Source organism: Boleophthalmus pectinirostris, unplaced genomic scaffold, assembly GCF_026225935.1.
Source record: "Boleophthalmus pectinirostris isolate CB_2022bp ecotype Guang Dong unplaced genomic scaffold, ASM2622593v1 HiC_scaffold_16, whole genome shotgun sequence".
Lineage (NCBI taxonomy): Eukaryota > Metazoa > Chordata > Actinopteri > Gobiiformes > Gobiidae > Boleophthalmus > Boleophthalmus pectinirostris.
This window is the reverse complement of record NW_026571095.1, coordinates 16,033,821-16,052,149: the sequence shown is the minus strand read 5'-3', so window position 1 is coordinate 16,052,149 and position 18,329 is coordinate 16,033,821. Positions and strand designations below refer to the sequence as shown.

The following is an 18,329-nucleotide window of genomic DNA, read 5'->3' as shown; positions in this document are numbered from 1 at the left end:
GGGAAATCTGGTGCACAGATGTAGGGAAGATAGCAGACTTTCCAACATACTGGACATTGAGTTAATATTTCAGAGGAAACGAGGGGCTCTCATTGCTTTGTATGAAATTCCAAAGATACTTATATGTTATAAATAATTGCATTTTATTCATAGTACCGTAGTGTGTTTTGGTTCCTGGGACTGAATGACTGGAACCAAATGCAATTCAGAGGAGATTAAATAGGTTTAGGTAATTTACGCAAATTCACCAATATGTTATATTAATTCCAATCCTCTACACAATAATCGGCCCTGTAGTAGTCCATCTTATCGCGGTACGGCTAGGCTTGGGTGCGGTACACGTCTTCGCTGCGGCCGCGCCTTTTCCTGTCACAGTGGATGGTGGTACGTAAGGACGGCGGGTCAGCTGACGGCGATCATCGGAGGAGCCAGCGGAATTTACGGCGCTGTGGAAGTGGGGCTCACTGGACCTTCTTGACGTACTCACGACCGAAGGAGGAGAGGGGCTGTCGGGTTGGAGGTGTCGGAGAGTGTAGTAGGGTGAGTTTATTTTGATTTTGGCTTGATTTATAACATCCACTCGACGTTCGCGGTTCAAATCCGGCACAATCGTATCATCCCGGGCGAGTGTTAGCCGTAGCCACATTAGCTCCCGTTAGAAGCATTAAGCTCACGGTGGTAGGACTTGGGTGACCGGAAAAGAGGAGACGCGTTCGGTTAAAATTCACTACATACACAGTATCGTAAAGTATTTTCGATTTAGAACATAGTTTGTGAAAAATGTGCACATTATTGTATGCACAGTTAGACAGGTGAATTATTTGTATAACGCCCCAGATTGAATTGAACTAAATATCCATGCTTTTATTTGCAAAGGCTGTACTAAGTATTCCGTATTTCTCTCCGTAGACTTCACTGCCCGCTATGCTAAAGCTAAATTAGCCTGCTACATTTACCTCGGTATTTCTCCGTCACTTTGATCTTAGCTGAAGGTCATGTCACCATCGATATTTGAACCATTTTAATTTCCTGGAAGTAATTAATCACGCCATTCATATTCAGTTTTTACATGGAGACAAACAACTATAGGTAATATGTTCATTCGGAAATGGCCTTAGCGAGCAGACATCTTGACTTCGGCCAATAAAGGGCGATTAATCCCGCTCATCCAAGTGCACATTTAGAAGACTAGGCTTCAATTACTCAGGGTTTTTTAACTTAACGTGTGTCGTGGTTGTGCCGTGTCTACTTGCTTACTGTGCGTATTTAGACCCGCTGCCTTCGAGGAATTAAAACACATTTCCAGAATCTTCTTCCTTGGATGGAGAGACTTGATCCACGAGCGCTTCAATCGTCCTAAAACTGGGCCACATATAACAGTTTTGTTATAGAGTATTATTTTTATCATCATACACAATGTTGTAAGATGTTTGTTTATGGTGTTTAGTAAACACCGGGTGGTATTATGAAAAATTTTCATTCATAAACCACATTCAAAGCGGACATTTATTCAAGCCAAAGGGCACCATGCATTTAACTACTCAGCAGTTGCTTGTGCATCCTGCCCTCAGTCTGGTGGCTACTACGCTGTCTTAACCTTTGCAATTGGAAAAGGGAATAGTTGCAATCATTGCTTCTTGACGAGGAAGTGGGATAATCTGTGTGTGCACTGAACAGGATTGAGTCACCAGTGAGAGGCAGCTGCAGGCATATACAGGCTGCCTGCCTGACTGTGATGGTTGTATGAAAGTAGAGGATCCTAAAAGAGGATGTGACAAAGCGTTCCCTGTCCTCTCTGTCACACACTCTCTTTTACCAGTATCCTTCCTCCTATCTCTTACCCATGCTCTATCTCTCCTCAGGCAGGGATTGGTTTAACCATGGCCACTTTGGACTGAGAAACAGCCACAATGATTGGAGGACTGTTTATCTACAACCACAAGGGGGAGGTCCTCATCTCTCGGGTCTACAGAGATGATATTGGGTATGTAGCCCAACGTCTTCACTCAAAAGACTTTTGTCGTATGTTTCTTTTGCTATAGCCCAACCGTAACAGTGTTAAAGTAGCCTTAGGGCCAATTGGTTTACAGTGAACTGTTTCACTGTTATAATGGTCAATAATCACATATTATATTATGTTATATTAGGCTCTGCAAATGTTGGAAATGCAAAGAAAACATGAACATATAGGAAGTCATGTTCAACTATTTTCCATTTCGGATTGAAATGGGGACAAATTGCTTTTCTTCAGGCTGTGTAGATTACTTTGCATGTTTATATTATATCCTCACATTGTATAGTAGAAAGTAGAAGTATTAAATTGAGGCTTCACCTTTACTGTATTGGTGATTTATTTGATTGGGTGTATTTGTTTGTTTAGCCAAAAACGCGCCAACTGAAGTTTATTTGTGCTAACTTTTAGCCTTTACACACATTACTCTCCTGGGAAACACAAACAAATGTAATCTGTAGCTGTAAAGCCTTAAATATACAGGATGGTACAGTCAAAAACCTTTTTGATACTTAAAAACATTATTTTATTTATTAAAGTCTTCTTCCATATACTATGGCAATGGTGACCAACAGTAGGTTTATTGTTGGTCACCATTGCCATGGCATTTTAATGTAGTATAATGCGTATGTAAAACAAGTAAAAGTACTTTTGCAAAGAAAGGCAAAGCTAAGAGTCTATCTGCTGCGTCACAGAGGAAAGAGGACGTTGAAATAAGGTAAAAAGGAAAGCTTTGTTAGCTTTGCGGGTAATGTGTGCACCAAAATGACAAGAATGAGTTTGGTAAACGCGAATTGAAGTGTTTTTTTCGATTAACACCAGATGACATGCAGTGGGCACTATTTACAATTTAGTCAGCCAACAGCCTTAAAACTCTAGTTTAGCCAATTTTTTTTTTTTACTTGAACATCAGACTAAAGGGTATTCAAGAAACTTAGTTTGAACCTTAAAGTGCAAAAAGATATTACACAGAATGTGTCTACATTTCTGTCTTAAAGGTGTATAGTAAAACAGGGCTGTGGATGTCTCATTGCTGTAGAGATTATTTCCTTTATTCTTTCCACATAATTTAGGGAAAATGACAAAAATCTGCCACCCATTGCGTAGTCTGAATTCTTTACAAAAAGATCAGCATTATATAGGACCATAAATTTAAGTTTAGATGCATGGAAATACAAATAAATGGAACTCAGTAGTTCTCTGTGTGGTTGAAAAAGAGGAAACTGGTGTTCATGTTCAGCAAATTTTGTCACAGCTGAGTTTCATTAGTTCTATTTCTTTTCATTCACACCTCCATTGTGATTTCTGTTGACACAAACCTTTACACTGTGATTTCTGTTTACAAAACTGTCATTTCATAAATGTAATACACATCTTCTATAGTATGTAGCACACACACGGACACAGTTGGCAACTGTCCCTTGTTCCTAACGTGGAATAAATGTGTCATCCACAGAAATTGTAAATTCAAATCATATTTAACATTCATGCCATGGTAGTCACTGCGTTCATGCACGAAAATGTATTGTGCATTTTTGCCTTTCCTTTTACCTCATCCTCTTTTCCTCTCTGTACCACCATTTTACATCATCTGTCCATCTTGGCCCTTGTAGGAATAGGTAAGGATAATCCAACCTGTCTAGCATGAGCCCTCCCTCTCATGATCTGAACGGTCAGCCCACCCCAGCCCTAAACTGCATGTTGTTGACCTCCACAGTGAACCTCCTGAGCATGAATCACCTGTCGTGACAATATTCAGGAACATAAACTCAAAGATGTTATTCAGTGTAAACTATATCAGCAAATTAACTAGTCTGTCACTGCCAGCGGCCTGCAGAGAGCACTGATGCCCACAGCCCTGCTGCAAGTGTTGAGCATGTAGTCTGAGCATGGGGTCCTCCTGCCCTGTAGGTCCAACTTTTATCCTTTAAAAATAAAGACCTGACAGTCACCGGACTTCTTTTCAGCACTATGACTTTCCCAGAGGCCTAACCAAGTTGGGTCTATGTTTGTTTTCTCTTGTGACGACATTTGCTTTCACAACACTTAAACACTGTCATTTACAAATCCATGTTAAGCCGGGCTTCTTTTCCCACCTTCACATTATTGTACTGGCCTCATAGGGCAAGCATAAATTATGCCTTATGTTACAAAATAAAGAACATAGTCTGAGTTTATCCAGAGTTTAGTGGTTTTGATGTCTGGGTGTGACTTTGGCTGTCTCAACCTGGTCATTCGCAACAAATTGGGTGTTTGACCGTAATTGAACCAAAGGCTAGTTTTCAGGAAGAGCATCCGGCCTAAAATGTGCCACAGTTTGTAATGTAAACCTCTCTGTCCACAGACGTAATGCTGTGGATGCGTTTCGTGTGAACGTCATCCATGCCAGGCAGCAGGTCCGATCCCCGGTGACTAACATTGCACGTACAAGCTTCTTCCACGTCAAACGCTCCAACATCTGGTTGGCGGCGGTCACCAAGCAGAATGTCAATGCTGCCATGGTGTTCGAGTTCCTCTACAAGATGTGCGACGTAATGACCGCATACTTCGGCAAGATCAGCGAGGAGAACATCAAGAACAACTTTGTGCTCATCTATGAGCTGCTGGATGGTAACAGCTTTGTTTTATGAAACTATTATTAAATCCAATGTTATGCATGATGTATGAAATACAAAAATGCAAATGAGTGAAGGTATACATGATGTCACTGACTTCTTGAAATGTATTGGCCATTTGGCAATTTTTTACCACAAACCTGCATATTAATGTTATTGATAAACTAATGTTTGAACTGGTACTAAAGCACCATGCACTTGGTGCATTAGGTTTTAGTGTCTTTGTATCTCTAAAGTTATTTCATAAATAGTACAAAAAAGTCAATGTCATCGATGCTGTTTGTTCATGCAGAGATCTTGGATTTTGGTTACCCTCAGAATTCTGAAACTGGGGCTCTGAAAACCTTTATTACTCAGCAGGGCATCAAGGGACAGGTAAGTCACAAGGTGTAAATGAACAAATGTTTTTTTTAATCTTAAAACTATTGCTGTTGCTAATTTGTTTTATAATCTGTAATCTTTTTTTTTTCTTTTTTCTTTCTCTTTTTTTCACTTCTTCACCTGCCCCCCGCCATGTGTTTCTTCAGCATCAGGTAATGTTGGATGGTCATTCTGTTTGCTTTGCACCACCTGTCCCATGTGCCTATTGGTCCCTGATATGGGCCTTGCCCCTTTGTGAGCATGGTCTTTGTATTTGACTCTAAGGTTTCTGTGCTTCCCCCACAGACAAAAGAAGAGCAGTCTCAGATCACCAGCCAGGTGACAGGGCAGATTGGCTGGCGACGTGAGGGCATCAAGTATCGCCGCAATGAGCTTTTCCTGGATGTGCTGGAGAGCGTTAACCTGCTCATGTCCCCACAAGGTCTGAAGCGTACAAATCACACTATACACATGCTCATCTATAGCGGTGCTGTTGTTTGTAATATAATGTCTTATATAGGTCAAGTCCTGAGTGCGCACGTGTCTGGCAGAGTAGTGATGAAGAGCTATCTGAGCGGGATGCCAGAGTGTAAATTTGGGATGAATGATAAGATTGTCATCGACAAACAGGGCAAGGGCGGTGGTTCTGATGACGCAGGGAAGAGGTAGGCCAAATACAACATAAATACCATAAACCCTGCGTCTTTGGTGCTTTGTTACTTTCAGCAAGGGAAACTTTGCCTTTCTTTTGTTTTTTAATTTTGTTTTCTGTTTGGATGCATCTCTCCTTTCTTTCTTTCCCTCTTTCTTTTCTATGTGCTGTACCTCAGTGATTTAGGGGGAGGAAGGTACTGTATTGAAGTGTCCTCACCCTTTGCCCATCCTTAAACACACACACTCACACACTCCTTCCTGTCTATGTGGCACATCAAACCAGCACATTGCTCCAGTCTGCTCTCTGCACTGTAGCTCCTCACTTCCAACACACTCCAATTTGGCCTGGTTTACTTGACTCATTGTGCCTTCTTTTGGTATGGCTGGATTGTTTTATGACCCCACACCTACCTGCCTGATCTCTTAACCCATTCCCCAAACACGTAACAGCGATTGTGACTTGGTCTATTACAGAATTAGCCATTAACCTGCAGCAGGGTTTGTGGTGTCTTGGTGCTTGTGTGTGACCATATTTTTGTTGTAAACATTAATAGACTAGAATACATCCTGGTAAAATTCATAGTTGGGCCTTTTTTCTAATACAGTTTTGTTTGCCTTGTCTTACAGTGGGAAGCAGTCCATAGCCATCGACGATTGTACCTTCCACCAGTGTGTGCGCCTCAGTAAGTTTGACTCTGAGCGTAGCATCAGCTTCATCCCTCCTGATGGAGAATATGAGCTCATGAGGTTCGTACAAAAGCTTTTAATACCTATGTTACAGTTTGTAAGTGATTGAATGTATGGAATTATAATCAGTGATGGAAAGAATACTAACAAATGTATTTATTTACAGAATACCAAATACCTGCATTTTGTAACGTATTCCGATACATGGGCCAATAAGAGTATTGCATTCTAAATACTTATATTAATACATATTTTTATACCAAATTGCATTATATTGTAGTAAAAAAATATTATTTCAAGCAACTTGATTTTTCTAATTAGAGAAGGAAAATTGCAAGCACACGCATTGCAAGAGCGGGGTTTTCTTTTTCTCTCTCACTGATACTGTGCAGTTCAAAGCCAAAAGTGTATGAAGAAGTATTCCTTAGATTAACTGTATTTTGAATACCATCAAATGAAAGTAAAGTATCTGTAGCAGAATAGTTACTCAAACACAGTATTCAGTGTTACAATTATATACTTATTGTTTATTATGTATTCCAGGTACCGAACCACAAAAGACATCATTCTGCCTTTCCGTGTTATCCCCTTGGTTCGAGAAGTAGGGCGCACCAAACTGGAGGTTAAGGTGGTCATCAAGTCTAACTTTAAACCCTCACTGCTGGCTCAGAAGATTGAGGTGAGCTCTACTTGCTCTATTACTCCAACTTGTCTAAATGATGTATCATTCATAAATTAAGGCATAAGTAACTTTTTTTTAATTAAGGTGCGCATCCCCACACCCCTCAACACCAGTGGCGTGCAGGTGATTTGTATGAAGGGAAAAGCCAAGTACAAGGCCAGTGAGAATGCCATCGTCTGGAAGTAAGCTATCACACATGCTTTCAACATTTTCTTAATCTTTAACACTGCCTATGTCTTTATGGCAACCCTGATTTATATTGCCATAACTAAAAGTTAATGTATCTTATAGGATCAAGCGCATGGCTGGGATGAAGGAGTCTCAGATCAGTGCTGAGATTGAGCTGCTGCCAACCAATGATAAGAAGAAATGGGCTAGGCCTCCAATCTCTATGAACTTTGAGGTAGGGAAGAGCAATATACCAAAGAAAATATTTTTTTGTCTCATATTGAATAATCCATTGTCTCATTAATAACTTAACTTGCTGAAAATATACAATATACTTTTAAGCATTGCAATTTAACACGCAAAATGGTCTTCTTCCCAAGTATGTACTTTGAATCAAACCATTCGTTTACTGGCTGGACTGGTTTAGACCTCTATTGAAAAAGAAATTATTGAATCCCAATTTTAAATTTTAACTGCACAGCCCTATGCTGAGGTCAGTATTTCTAAATAGAATAATATTTTTAACAGGTTGTATTAGGAAGACTTTTAGTCTTTACATGTTGCAGCCATATTTTCTCTGTATCACACCCATATTCAGTTCAGCTTTATTATTCTATCACTTGTAATGTGTAACGATTTGGTGCTAACATGCTCTGACTTGTGGTAAATCCTGTCTCTCGTTCTGCAGGTTCCTTTCGCTCCATCTGGGTTAAAGGTGCGTTACTTGAAGGTGTTTGAGTCCAAGCTCAACTACAGTGACCACGACGTCATCAAATGGGTCCGCTACATCGGCCGCTCTGGCATCTACGAAACTCGCTGCTAAGATCATTATCGCCTGGCAGCAAACTGACCACTTTGTCTCATCTATCCTGTTATTTTCTTTCTCTTCACTTTGTGTCTACCCCTCTACAATCTAGAGCCTCTCTTTCACCCCATATCTTAACTAGTGTTGGAGATTCATATTACATTGTTTAAAAAAAGTAAATATGGTATAATGCACAGATATATGCAAAATGTGAACCATTGTAATTGTATACCTTGTAGTGATGAGTAAACCTGTAAAAAAAAAAAAAATGGTGTGAAAGAACTAGACGTGTGATGCAGGAAGCCAGGGGGGGGGTGGGCAGGAGGCAGAATATGGGGTGCTTACATGTGTTTACTTAGTGTTTATGTATCCACTATCTCCTCTCCTGCTACCTTTTCAGATAAATTAGCGACACACTTTATGATAATTTTTAGCTATTGTGATTAAGAGTTACTCCTTTTGTCAATATAGCTGACCCTTTAAATCGAATTGCTTTGTCCGTTGCTGTATTGTGAGCAGATTTGGTATTTGTTTCCAGAAAATGGTTAAGATCTCAAAATTTTGTCTCTTGCCATTAAGCAGGATGAGAGCAAATTATTATCAACATAATGTTTTATGTGTAGCTTGGAAAGTGTGCTTAAAAAGACTGATGTTATGTACTGACCGGAGAAGACAGTATTTTAAAGGTTGGCCGGTGTAAGTTTGGGTCAAAGATGAAATGTTGAACATTCCAGGCAGATATGAGGTCTGACCATTGTGCTGTTTTGTTGTGAGCTTTAAAGTGGCTATGATGCCTCCATCTGTGTCTCAAGCTTTGTCACTCTGGCTCTGAGCTTCTGCTTGTAGAAAGAGGCACAAAGGGAAGATTGGCACTAGGGGAGTATGTCCACATTAAGGGGATGTCTCCCCCTGGTGTTTGCCTCATCACTGTCTGCTCTGTTTGTTGCCCTGGTGACCGTTGTGTCCAATAAAATCTGACAATGTAACCAAACCCACTGTCTGGATTTTTTGTTATTAAAGGTAATTAGAAACAGACCATGCTTTTTCATGTTGTTTTAAATATTTAAATAAAAAAACAAACAAACTTTAAACTAATGGGTGTGGAACATCAGTTTTTTATTTAATAATCTTGTCTTGATCTGTAGGTTCAGAAATAATTGTATTGATACATTTGAGTTGCTATTAGTTTTTGTAGAAGGGCAACTTGTATAACTTTCTAAGCGTTTGCTTATAAGCATGTTGAGTCTGTAGACAATGCATACATGGAACACAAGCATTTGGCTAACATGTTTAATATACCTTTTGCATTGCCCAGATTTTTAGAAATAACTCAGAAACAATACATGATTAAAACATCATTGGATAGTGCCATCAATCAAGCTGCAAACTACTTACAGCAATGTTGTCACATCTGACCTTTCACTGAATGAAGATGGCTACCCAGACAAAAAATTTTACATAAGCACCAACTTGTACCCTATTTCTTTGTTCAATGCTTTAATTTATGCTCATGATTGTTAACTGAACAATGTTATTTTCAGTTATTTCCTAAGCTTAACTTAAGTAGTGATTGTTGGCGCAATTACATGGTAGCTTAGTATTCTTTAAATGATCAAGTGCCTTTGGAAAACCAGCCTGGGGCAGATATAGACATAGGTCTAGTATTGCATAACTGCCTTAAATGAATAAGGAGTATTTAATTTAAAGAGTGACAGGAGACCCTATAAAAGTAAAGATTTGTGTCCATAAAAAACCAACAGTTGCCCTTTAATCCTCTACTAGAAAGAGGCAATGCCTTCGCAGTGAATTGCTGTAGAGTGAAAGCATGGTTTGTTTAAAAACATACATCTTATGTGCTTCTACCCAATTAAACTCATGGCTGTGCGGTTAATTGACCATTTTACAGACAGTAACAGCCTGATCATACATCACAAAAATAATGTGTTTAGTGCTGATGATCGTAATCATACAGTAAATGCTGAGAAAAGATTAACTCTACAAAAATATTTCTGCATTTACATGGGTCACAGTTATGAGATACCACTGAAACGCCTCTAGCCTTTCAAAATGTCTCATTTCTTCAGCAGGAACAAATATGCTCAAGTTACTACATTTGCAAAAAGTTGTTCTGTCAATAAATCAAGATTGACAGACAGACATTTAAAACATGCCAACAAGGTTTTACACAAAATTTACATACACATAGGAAGCAGACATGTAACACTTAACTCTCAGATTCAACTCTGAATACTGTAGTCTAGTCGTAGTAGCTGTAGTTTTCTGCTATTAAAAGTCAACTGAATTTCAGTTGTGAACAAAGATAAGGTTGATTAAATGCTTGGTGAATGCACCTGGCCCAAGACATGAACAGCCTAAAACCTCATAAAACATAAGGGATACTCTCCTACCTCACCAAATGTGCACTTTGAAACTGAGTACTCAAGACCTGCTAATGAAAGAAAAACATAACAACAAAGAGTGTGATACAGTGCTGACCATAACAATACTGACAGTGACAGAAACATTAAAAAGAGACTTGATCAAAAAAGAACTTTCAAAACTTAATTCCTAATCCTTTCAAAAACTGGAGGTGAAAGTGGTTGCCTACAACTAACAGTCATTGTAATATTCAAACTAAACAGAAGAATATGAAAATATGTGAGCAGGACCTTGATGAACGCCTCTGACAGTAAACTAAAACTGCCTTGATGAACTGTGATAGAGTGGGCTTCACACATCACCCTAGTTTTCATCATCATCATCGTCATCCTCATCGTCATCTTCGCTGATGAGGTACCCACGGGCCCCACTGTGTTGGGGTGGGGGAGAGGGGGGAGGGGAAGTCTTACTGAAGAAAGGCAGACGGAAAGTGGGAGAGGGGGAGCGCTCCTCTCGGGTCGGGCTGCTGCTGGGGCTGTGTCTGGGACTAATGGCCTGGAGCATTCGCCCTTTGCCCTCCTTTAACATGTGTTTCTACAAGAGAACGCACAAACAGATTCTCAGAAAAAAGATGCAGCATTTTCTATTACTTAACATGAAGGGTTGTTTTAATGGTGGTATGCTATGTAAAGGTCAGTGCAAATACATTAGTAGTTTATCTATATGTTTATTGTAAAGGGCCCATGTTACACTATTCCGTGATCTATGTTATAATGTTGTTTCTTTACCAAAATCATCCCTGAAATTTTGTTTCTTTCATACATGTTTATTGTTCAACACACAAAATGCATATTTAGAGTACTTTTCTTAAACAGAAAACACTGTTCCACCTTGTGATGTCATATGGTAATACAGCAAGTGCTCCATTGTTTTTAAACTCCAACTTCACTTCACTAGAAACACCCTACTGTTGCCAATCTCTACAAAAAAAATGTAAAACTAACTGCTAACTTCATGACATCATAAGGTGGAACAGAGCATTTTGAAGTTTGTCGATGCAGACAGCCTAATAATGCAGTGTTACTTAAACATGCGAATGAAACAAAAACACCACTCTTGCTATGTTTTTGATGTGGTAACAATGTTCTAATATATCTTAAATCACAAAAAAAAATATTTTTATACAAGACTTTTAAATGAAAAGCAAACATATCTCACCAGGGCTCCTTCTGGGCCAAACATTTGCAGGAAGTTGCCAATGAACTCCCTGGACTTTTCCTCCCACTTCTGGATGAGGTCGATGCTCTTCTCCTCCACCTTCTGCACAAACTCTTTGCTCTTCTCTTCCACATCACGCACTTTCCGCTTCACCTTGTCCACACGTTCCTGCAGGTGGTACTTTTTCTCCTACACACCAACGACACCAACATTTGAACAATTAGTTCAACATATCATTTAGCATTGTTTAATCATAGTCCTAGGTTTACCCACATTGATAAAGCTAACGTTAAGTTCTTTTGCAGTGTAACCCCTCTGTAGATTCCTTCTCACGTACACATCATAATCTCGTACAATGCGAGTGATGATGTCTGATGTCGAGATTCCTTCAGTGCGCTGAGTAGGAGCAAACATACCTGGGATAACAAACATGTAAACATTATGACTACAGGTGCAATTCAAGGTGCATTCTAAGTTTGAATGATTTAGGATTTTTTGAATAACATTTGAGATTTATGTTTTGAAATCAGTATTTGTTAAGGAGCATTAAAGGGCCCATATTACACTATTTCTGATATGTTATGTTGTTACTATATCACAAACATACCTGGAGTTGTGCTTTGTTTCAGTTTACACATTTTAACACACAAACCCTTCTCTCACACAGAAAATATCCTGTTCCACCTTGTGATGTCATGTAATAATACAGGAAGCCCTACACTGTGCATTTAAACACCATACACCTTTACTAGAATCATCTGGATAGAGAATTTCAGCCCTGGAATGGCCAATCTCTGTTGAACTAATGATAAAAGTTAGCTGTTAACTTGAAAACTACCACTACATGACATCACAAGGTGAAATAGAGCATTTTGAGCTTTGGAGATGTAGAGAGACTACTAATACAGGACTACTCAAACATCTGTGTGAATTAAACAAACAACTCTTTGTATGGTTTTGATGAGGTAACAACAACTACTAAACTAATACAAACATTATTTTAGACAGTGTTAACAGTTTAACGTCATAATAAAATAGATGAAAGGTGACTAGCTGAAGTCTTTTAAATTTGCAACTATTTAAACTGCCATTGTGACGTCATTGTGATTAATGTTGCAGCCATAACTCACCAGCCTCTTTGATATGCTTATAGACATCATCACTACCAGCTGAAGAGTATGGAATATCATCATGGGCCACAAAGTCAATCTGAAAAGACATTACAGTAACTTTACTTTATTTTTTCTAAAAATGTTTTCAAGATTTATTGTTGAGATCCTTGTCCACTTACTCTGTGTTTTGCAAGAAACTCTGGTGTGAGTGTCCATGGAGCGTTCCTGACCACCTCATCTACATAGCGGCAGTGTCTGATGGCGTCATAGCGCTCGTCCTCATTCATTACAGTAAAGCCCTTGTATTTGTGCGTGAGGTCATCACTGCAAACTTCAAACAGAAAAAAGTCACTTTTCGCCACATGAATTTTAACACATACTGAATTAACACATACCTCCAACAATAAGATGTGTGTTTGGGAAAAGGCATTTGGCTTGCATAAGTGCTCTGGCATGACCTGAATGAAATACATCGAAGATACCATCTGCATAGACCCGCACTGGTCTTTCAGCTGCACAAACAGAAGAAATGTAAATAAATACATTGATTTAAGAGGCTTCAATAGTGTTCTGAACACTTGGAGGTGACTCACGAGGCGTCCCTCTCTTGGCCTCCTCCATAGTGACTCTGGCATATGGTTTTTTGTCAGCTGGTTCAAGCTCGTCGGCAAAAGGCGCAGGGTGCTTTAAACCCTAAGAAAAAAATAGTATTCATAATAAATGAATTTGTATTTTGAACACTATTTTTTGTGTTTATAATCTCCAAAAATATAACTATTATACAATATATAAACTGAGGTGTAAATTCAAGTTTAAAATGTGTTGCATAAAATCCTCCAACTGCCCGGAGCATTACAAAATTATTGAAAATGAAACAAATTAACACTTCTCCTTCTCCTACAACCTTAACTAACTCAGTTGTGTTTTGGTCTTGGGTTAGTCTTTTAGTTCAGTCTTTCAGTCTTTGGTTTAGTTTTATCTAGGCACAGTTAGACTAGTAAATATATTTGATTTTTTCTCAAATTTAACTAAAGTTATCGTGTCATCACTAAACATACTTATTGAGCATCTAGTCTATACAGCTCACTCACCACAGTAAATCTGGGGATTTTCCCGAGCTTTTCACTCTCTTCAGCCTCTCCATTGGATCCTTCTCTTCTTCTTTTTCTGGACAGTAACAGTCCACTAGAGCTTTCAGCCTCCATCTGGATAAAAAACGCACCACAGACAGAATTATTCAGAAGTTTAACAATGGTCCCGCTATAAACATGCATTATTTCTTTGCTGAGCATCCTGTATTGCAGGTTGAGTCACTCCCCAATTCCAGGCATTCCATATATAACCAAAGAAAAATTACCTCAGGTCTGCACTCTCCAAACATGGTATGATAATGTAAACATGAGCCATTTAAGTTGTAATTGTTACTGGCAGGCCCTTGGAGTAGTGTCTGTCTGTATAAAACAGTATATTGGTACAATGGTACAATGCCAAGTTGTGCATTGTGCCGTCCTACTGGTGACAGCTACCTGATCCACAGTGGCTCCTTGTGCCGCCCCTCCTCCCTCTGTGCCCTGTAACAGCTGTGCTCTGAAGCCCAGCAGGGACTCAATGACAGACGAGATTTACATCAGCAGAAAGTCATCATAAATTAAAATGTCTGCCATACTAAGATACTAATAAAAGAATTGTATCTGAAACAATATTCATGTCTGTCACGTTTGTTTAGTAGTATGTAGATAAGTATATAAACAAAAGAGGAACATCTTATGCAAATGTGCTTTAAGATATGCCCTGGGCAGACCAACGTCATACTTCAGACATAACAAAATGTTCCCAACTTCCTTCTACCAAACATGCTACGGTGGGTGCAATACACGCAACTTAGATAAGCACAGCAAAGCTTGAAATGCGCTTAAATGAGTTACACATACAGAATGTCGTTAGAGGTGTATTAATGGGCACACACGTAATTCGTACGTGATCTACTTGGACTGCATTAAATCTGTGACTAAAACAGCTGACTGGAGAGTTGGGGTAGTGTCAACACTATACCGCGCGCTATGCCGTCTATAATAAGCAAAAGTGCTAAAACGTCACATAACTTGTCTTTCTTAATTTGTCTTAGAAAAAGTAATAAATCACATCAAATCACAGGTTTGGATTCTTCCTTACCGTTCACCTTCCCCGGAATGCTGCTTTGCCGAAAGTGGGCGGCTTCCAAACCCTGTAGCCTACTGCCAGCACCAAGAGGTGGCTAAAGCTGCTAGCGATGAGCTAATAGCTAACTAGCTGACAGTTGTCAAGTTGGATTTTTTTGTTGGCTAACTCCACCTAGTTAGCTTAGCACCCGTAATAACAATAAGTTGTCCTCAAATATGTTGACATGTCTCTTCAATGTGGCTGTTTACGGATGTTCAAACTAAATGAATAACTAAGAAATTATCAACATGACAGCTTGTAGTACAACACTGACAGGTCAAGAGCGCAGCACAGACACTACAGCGCGTGCGCAGGACTACAAAACACTCTTCTTCTTTGAGTGAAATCTGGCTGACTGTATACTAAACACGTACGCCGTTACAGGCTCGGGGTCTTTCCACACCGCCGCGTTTGGTCCCTACTCCCAGGAATCAAGCTTCAAACTGGATTTTGTGGGCGAGTAAGCAGTGCTGTGCATGCACAACTATGTCTCACATACACACTTGGTACAAAGAATACCAGTTAAATTACCTAAATAGATTACAGAACTTCCTCTGTTTATTAGCTTTAAATTAAGCCCAAAATAAATTCTGTAGCCAATGAGGAAAACCCATGAGAAAATTCAATGGTTTTACTCAGATTGCGAAAATGAAAAAAATCATTAAACTTTACTTCAAACTTTTCACTGTTGATGGAGCCTATAGTTAAGACCTAGAATAGTTTGTTATAGATTTGGTTTAGATCTGATAAAGGCCAAATATTTTGCATGTGCCACCATTTTAAGGTTAATAGGATCAGTCTCCAAGAAAATTTCACCACAAAGTCTTTTAGGACATTATGTAATTTCACAGAGAACATGTATGTGAATTAAGAGCACTTTTGTATTTCTCTTACATTGATATGCTGGGTCTGGGTGTGATTTCATCCAAATGACAGTTTAAATAGTTTTAAATCATTTGGGCCTATTTCACACAAATATGCAGTGACTATGGGGATTTTGTTCTCTGAGCCTTTTGGTAGTAAAATATATACCCTTAACCTTGTATTTTGTCATGTTGAAAGAGCAGTTACACATGATGCTGATCATTAGCCACCTGGCTGCAGCCTGCAGACTCCTTGTCTCCTGCGCATAGTCTTTGATCGAACACTTACTTGCTGACATACTAAATGGGGCCCAGTCATCAAAAAAGTTAGTATATTTTGTTAGTATTTTATATAGGGATCATTTGTTATTTTCTCCTTATTTTCTATAACATAGGTTATAGTGGTTGTATTAGACAAAAAGTTTAATGTTTGTCATACATTTTTCAGTTCAAATCCAATTTCCCAGGCTTTGTCACCTTGACATGACTAACATTGTTTGAACAAGCTGGTCCATAATTCCTGCATATTTCAGGGAGTTTCTAACAGCAGATAACAGAGGAGTCTTCCCCTCAATTTTTTGTGCATCCAGGAGTTAGTTAAAGGACATTTCCAGCTGTTTTGGGACAGAGGGCTAATTTTTAACTTCCAGACATGTTTAGTCAAGTATGTCTACTGTACCAGTACCAATATCACTGATGCTACTTTAGTGTTTTCATTTGGAGAGCACAATATTACTGTAAAGGATACAGGGGTGTATTTTTTGGATTATATATTAATATAATCAACAAAGTACTTAACTGGACTGGCTGCACACCCAAAATAGTGGCCTGCTGTCACAGAGGTGTTTCCCGCTGCTTTACAAGGAGTGATATTTGTTTGAAGTGCCCCTTTACTGCACTCCCATGTTCACGGGTCTAATGAGCTCATCCACGTCAGTCCAGAGAATGGCAGAGGGAGGAGTCAGCTATGCTTTCAGTTCAGTGACCAATGGGAAGGACCATGTGATAACTGCACTATTTATGAACTGTTGTGTGCACTACCACTCTTTAGACCAAGAAAGGTGGTGCACAGGGTGAGATGATCATTTTACTATATTTGACCTCTAATGCTGTAATTTAACTTTGTATATTTTAAGTAGCATTGCAGTGTTTCCCTTTTTGTTCTGGTTATGATAAATTATGGTAATGTTTACTTTATAGTGACGTTATATTTAATGCAAATGGTCAAGATGAGATCCCAGGAGTTTTTGATGAGAGCATTAAGCTGTCTACTTGTAATCCCAGGTTTGTTTTCTTGATTAACTCATGTGTTACTGTAAAGATTTTATAAGGACTTGTATTCTGTAATCTATGCTTGCATCTTTTTTGCAGCTTTGTTAAGTGCATCACCTCTGATGAAAATGAAAAAATCAGCAGGTATTTACTTCTACTATTTTTTGCAATATTTTCTATGTACATGTTTGTTTTATTTTTGTTTTTCCTGTAATAATGTATTGTGTTTATTTAATTATTTAGATACTCCATTTAGTATTGGCTCTGCTCAAGCACATGATTTCTTAACAAATTCACGACCCAAGAGAAATGTTGACCCTAGGTGGTATCGTGCCGATCCAAACTTTCAGTCCTACTACCGTTTCTACAGCAGCATTGGGCATCATGAGGGGGTGAGACTTTAATAACACTTAAAAGTATATATATCCTTATTTCATTGGCACTTACTCTGTGCTTGTGTGAATTCTTCTGCAGATCTATGAGATAGACAAAATCAGGATCCTGTACCAACAAATGCGTTACTTGGAGAACGTTTATGGTCCAGATGCGTCCAGTTACCAGAATGCCATGGGTGTGCTCACCAGCACTGAAGCCCCCACCACCACCACCACCCAGCCTCCTCCACCTCCCACCACTCCAGCTCCCACACCGGACCCTCTGGCCAGTGCGCAAAGGATCTACCTTTGCAATCCCAAAGACCCTCTCTGTAAACCTCAGATAGTGTACCTGCCGACAGGCGCTGTCCCTGTGCTCTGTGACCCCCGCTCTAACCCCGACTGTCGTCCCAGGACAGAGAAGGAGATCAAAGCTGCAGCTCCAGTCCAGAAACCTGCTGCTCCTCCTGCTCCCAAAAAGACTGCCCCTCCTCCTCCGCCCCCGCCTCCTGCCGTCAGCATCAAAGGTATGGAGTACGACTGTGATCCATACTGGGACCCTGACTGCCTCATTGACCACCCTCCACGGGCTGTAGTAGAGGCACCTGAGGCTCCAGCAGCTCCAGTGTTACCTACTGAGGGGGTCAAAAAGGAGGAGGTAAAAGCAGAAGAGAGTGCACCCCCAGCACCAGCCACAGAGAAAACTCTCTATTCGTCCTTTGACCCATATGATTTCAAACGTGATCTTTATGATCCCTTTGCCTATTCCATGCCAGCAGCTGAGCCAGAGGAGTAATTTCAGCAACTGTAAAAACCAACACCAAACCATAAACTGTTTGCATATGCTCATTCAGTGTGTCAGTATAGATACACAGTCACTGCCACAACCAAAAATACATTTATATTAAATACTATAATCAATCTGTCTGT

The 18,329-nt window shown here is 39.5% G+C and overlaps 3 protein-coding genes across 3 annotated transcripts; 2 read left to right on the top strand and 1 right to left on the bottom strand.

Annotated features, from left to right (window-relative positions):
• Positions 1–381: 381 nt before the first annotated feature.
• On the top strand, positions 382–8,973 carry LOC110173450 (adaptor related protein complex 2 subunit mu 1). The gene is made up of 12 exons (XM_020939451.2): positions 382–540; positions 1,863–1,984; positions 4,356–4,621; positions 4,919–5,001; positions 5,154–5,159; positions 5,293–5,428; positions 5,507–5,651; positions 6,268–6,387; positions 6,871–7,006; positions 7,094–7,191; positions 7,301–7,412; positions 7,866–8,973. Exons 2-12 carry the CDS (start codon positions 1,911–1,913, stop codon positions 7,998–8,000), a joined length of 1,311 nt encoding a protein of 436 aa, XP_020795110.1. The 5' UTR covers positions 382–540; positions 1,863–1,910; the 3' UTR covers positions 8,001–8,973.
• Positions 8,974–9,074: 101 nt separating this feature from the next.
• pcyt1aa (phosphate cytidylyltransferase 1A, choline a) lies at positions 9,075–15,203 on the bottom strand. The gene is made up of 9 exons (XM_020939502.2): positions 14,864–15,203; positions 13,783–13,896; positions 13,285–13,384; positions 13,087–13,203; positions 12,871–13,022; positions 12,710–12,788; positions 11,853–11,995; positions 11,580–11,768; positions 9,075–10,955 (listed from the first exon to the last, which is right to left on the bottom strand). Exons 2-9 carry the CDS (start codon positions 13,894–13,896, stop codon positions 10,725–10,727), a joined length of 1,125 nt encoding a protein of 374 aa, XP_020795161.1. The 5' UTR covers positions 14,864–15,203; the 3' UTR covers positions 9,075–10,724.
• On the top strand, positions 14,543–18,273 carry LOC110173390 (uncharacterized). The gene is made up of 5 exons (XM_020939388.2): positions 14,543–14,552; positions 16,954–17,037; positions 17,125–17,169; positions 17,269–17,417; positions 17,500–18,273. Exons 2-5 carry the CDS (start codon positions 16,968–16,970, stop codon positions 18,193–18,195), a joined length of 960 nt encoding a protein of 319 aa, XP_020795047.2. The 5' UTR covers positions 14,543–14,552; positions 16,954–16,967; the 3' UTR covers positions 18,196–18,273.
• The last annotated feature ends 56 nt before the right edge of the window (positions 18,274–18,329 follow it).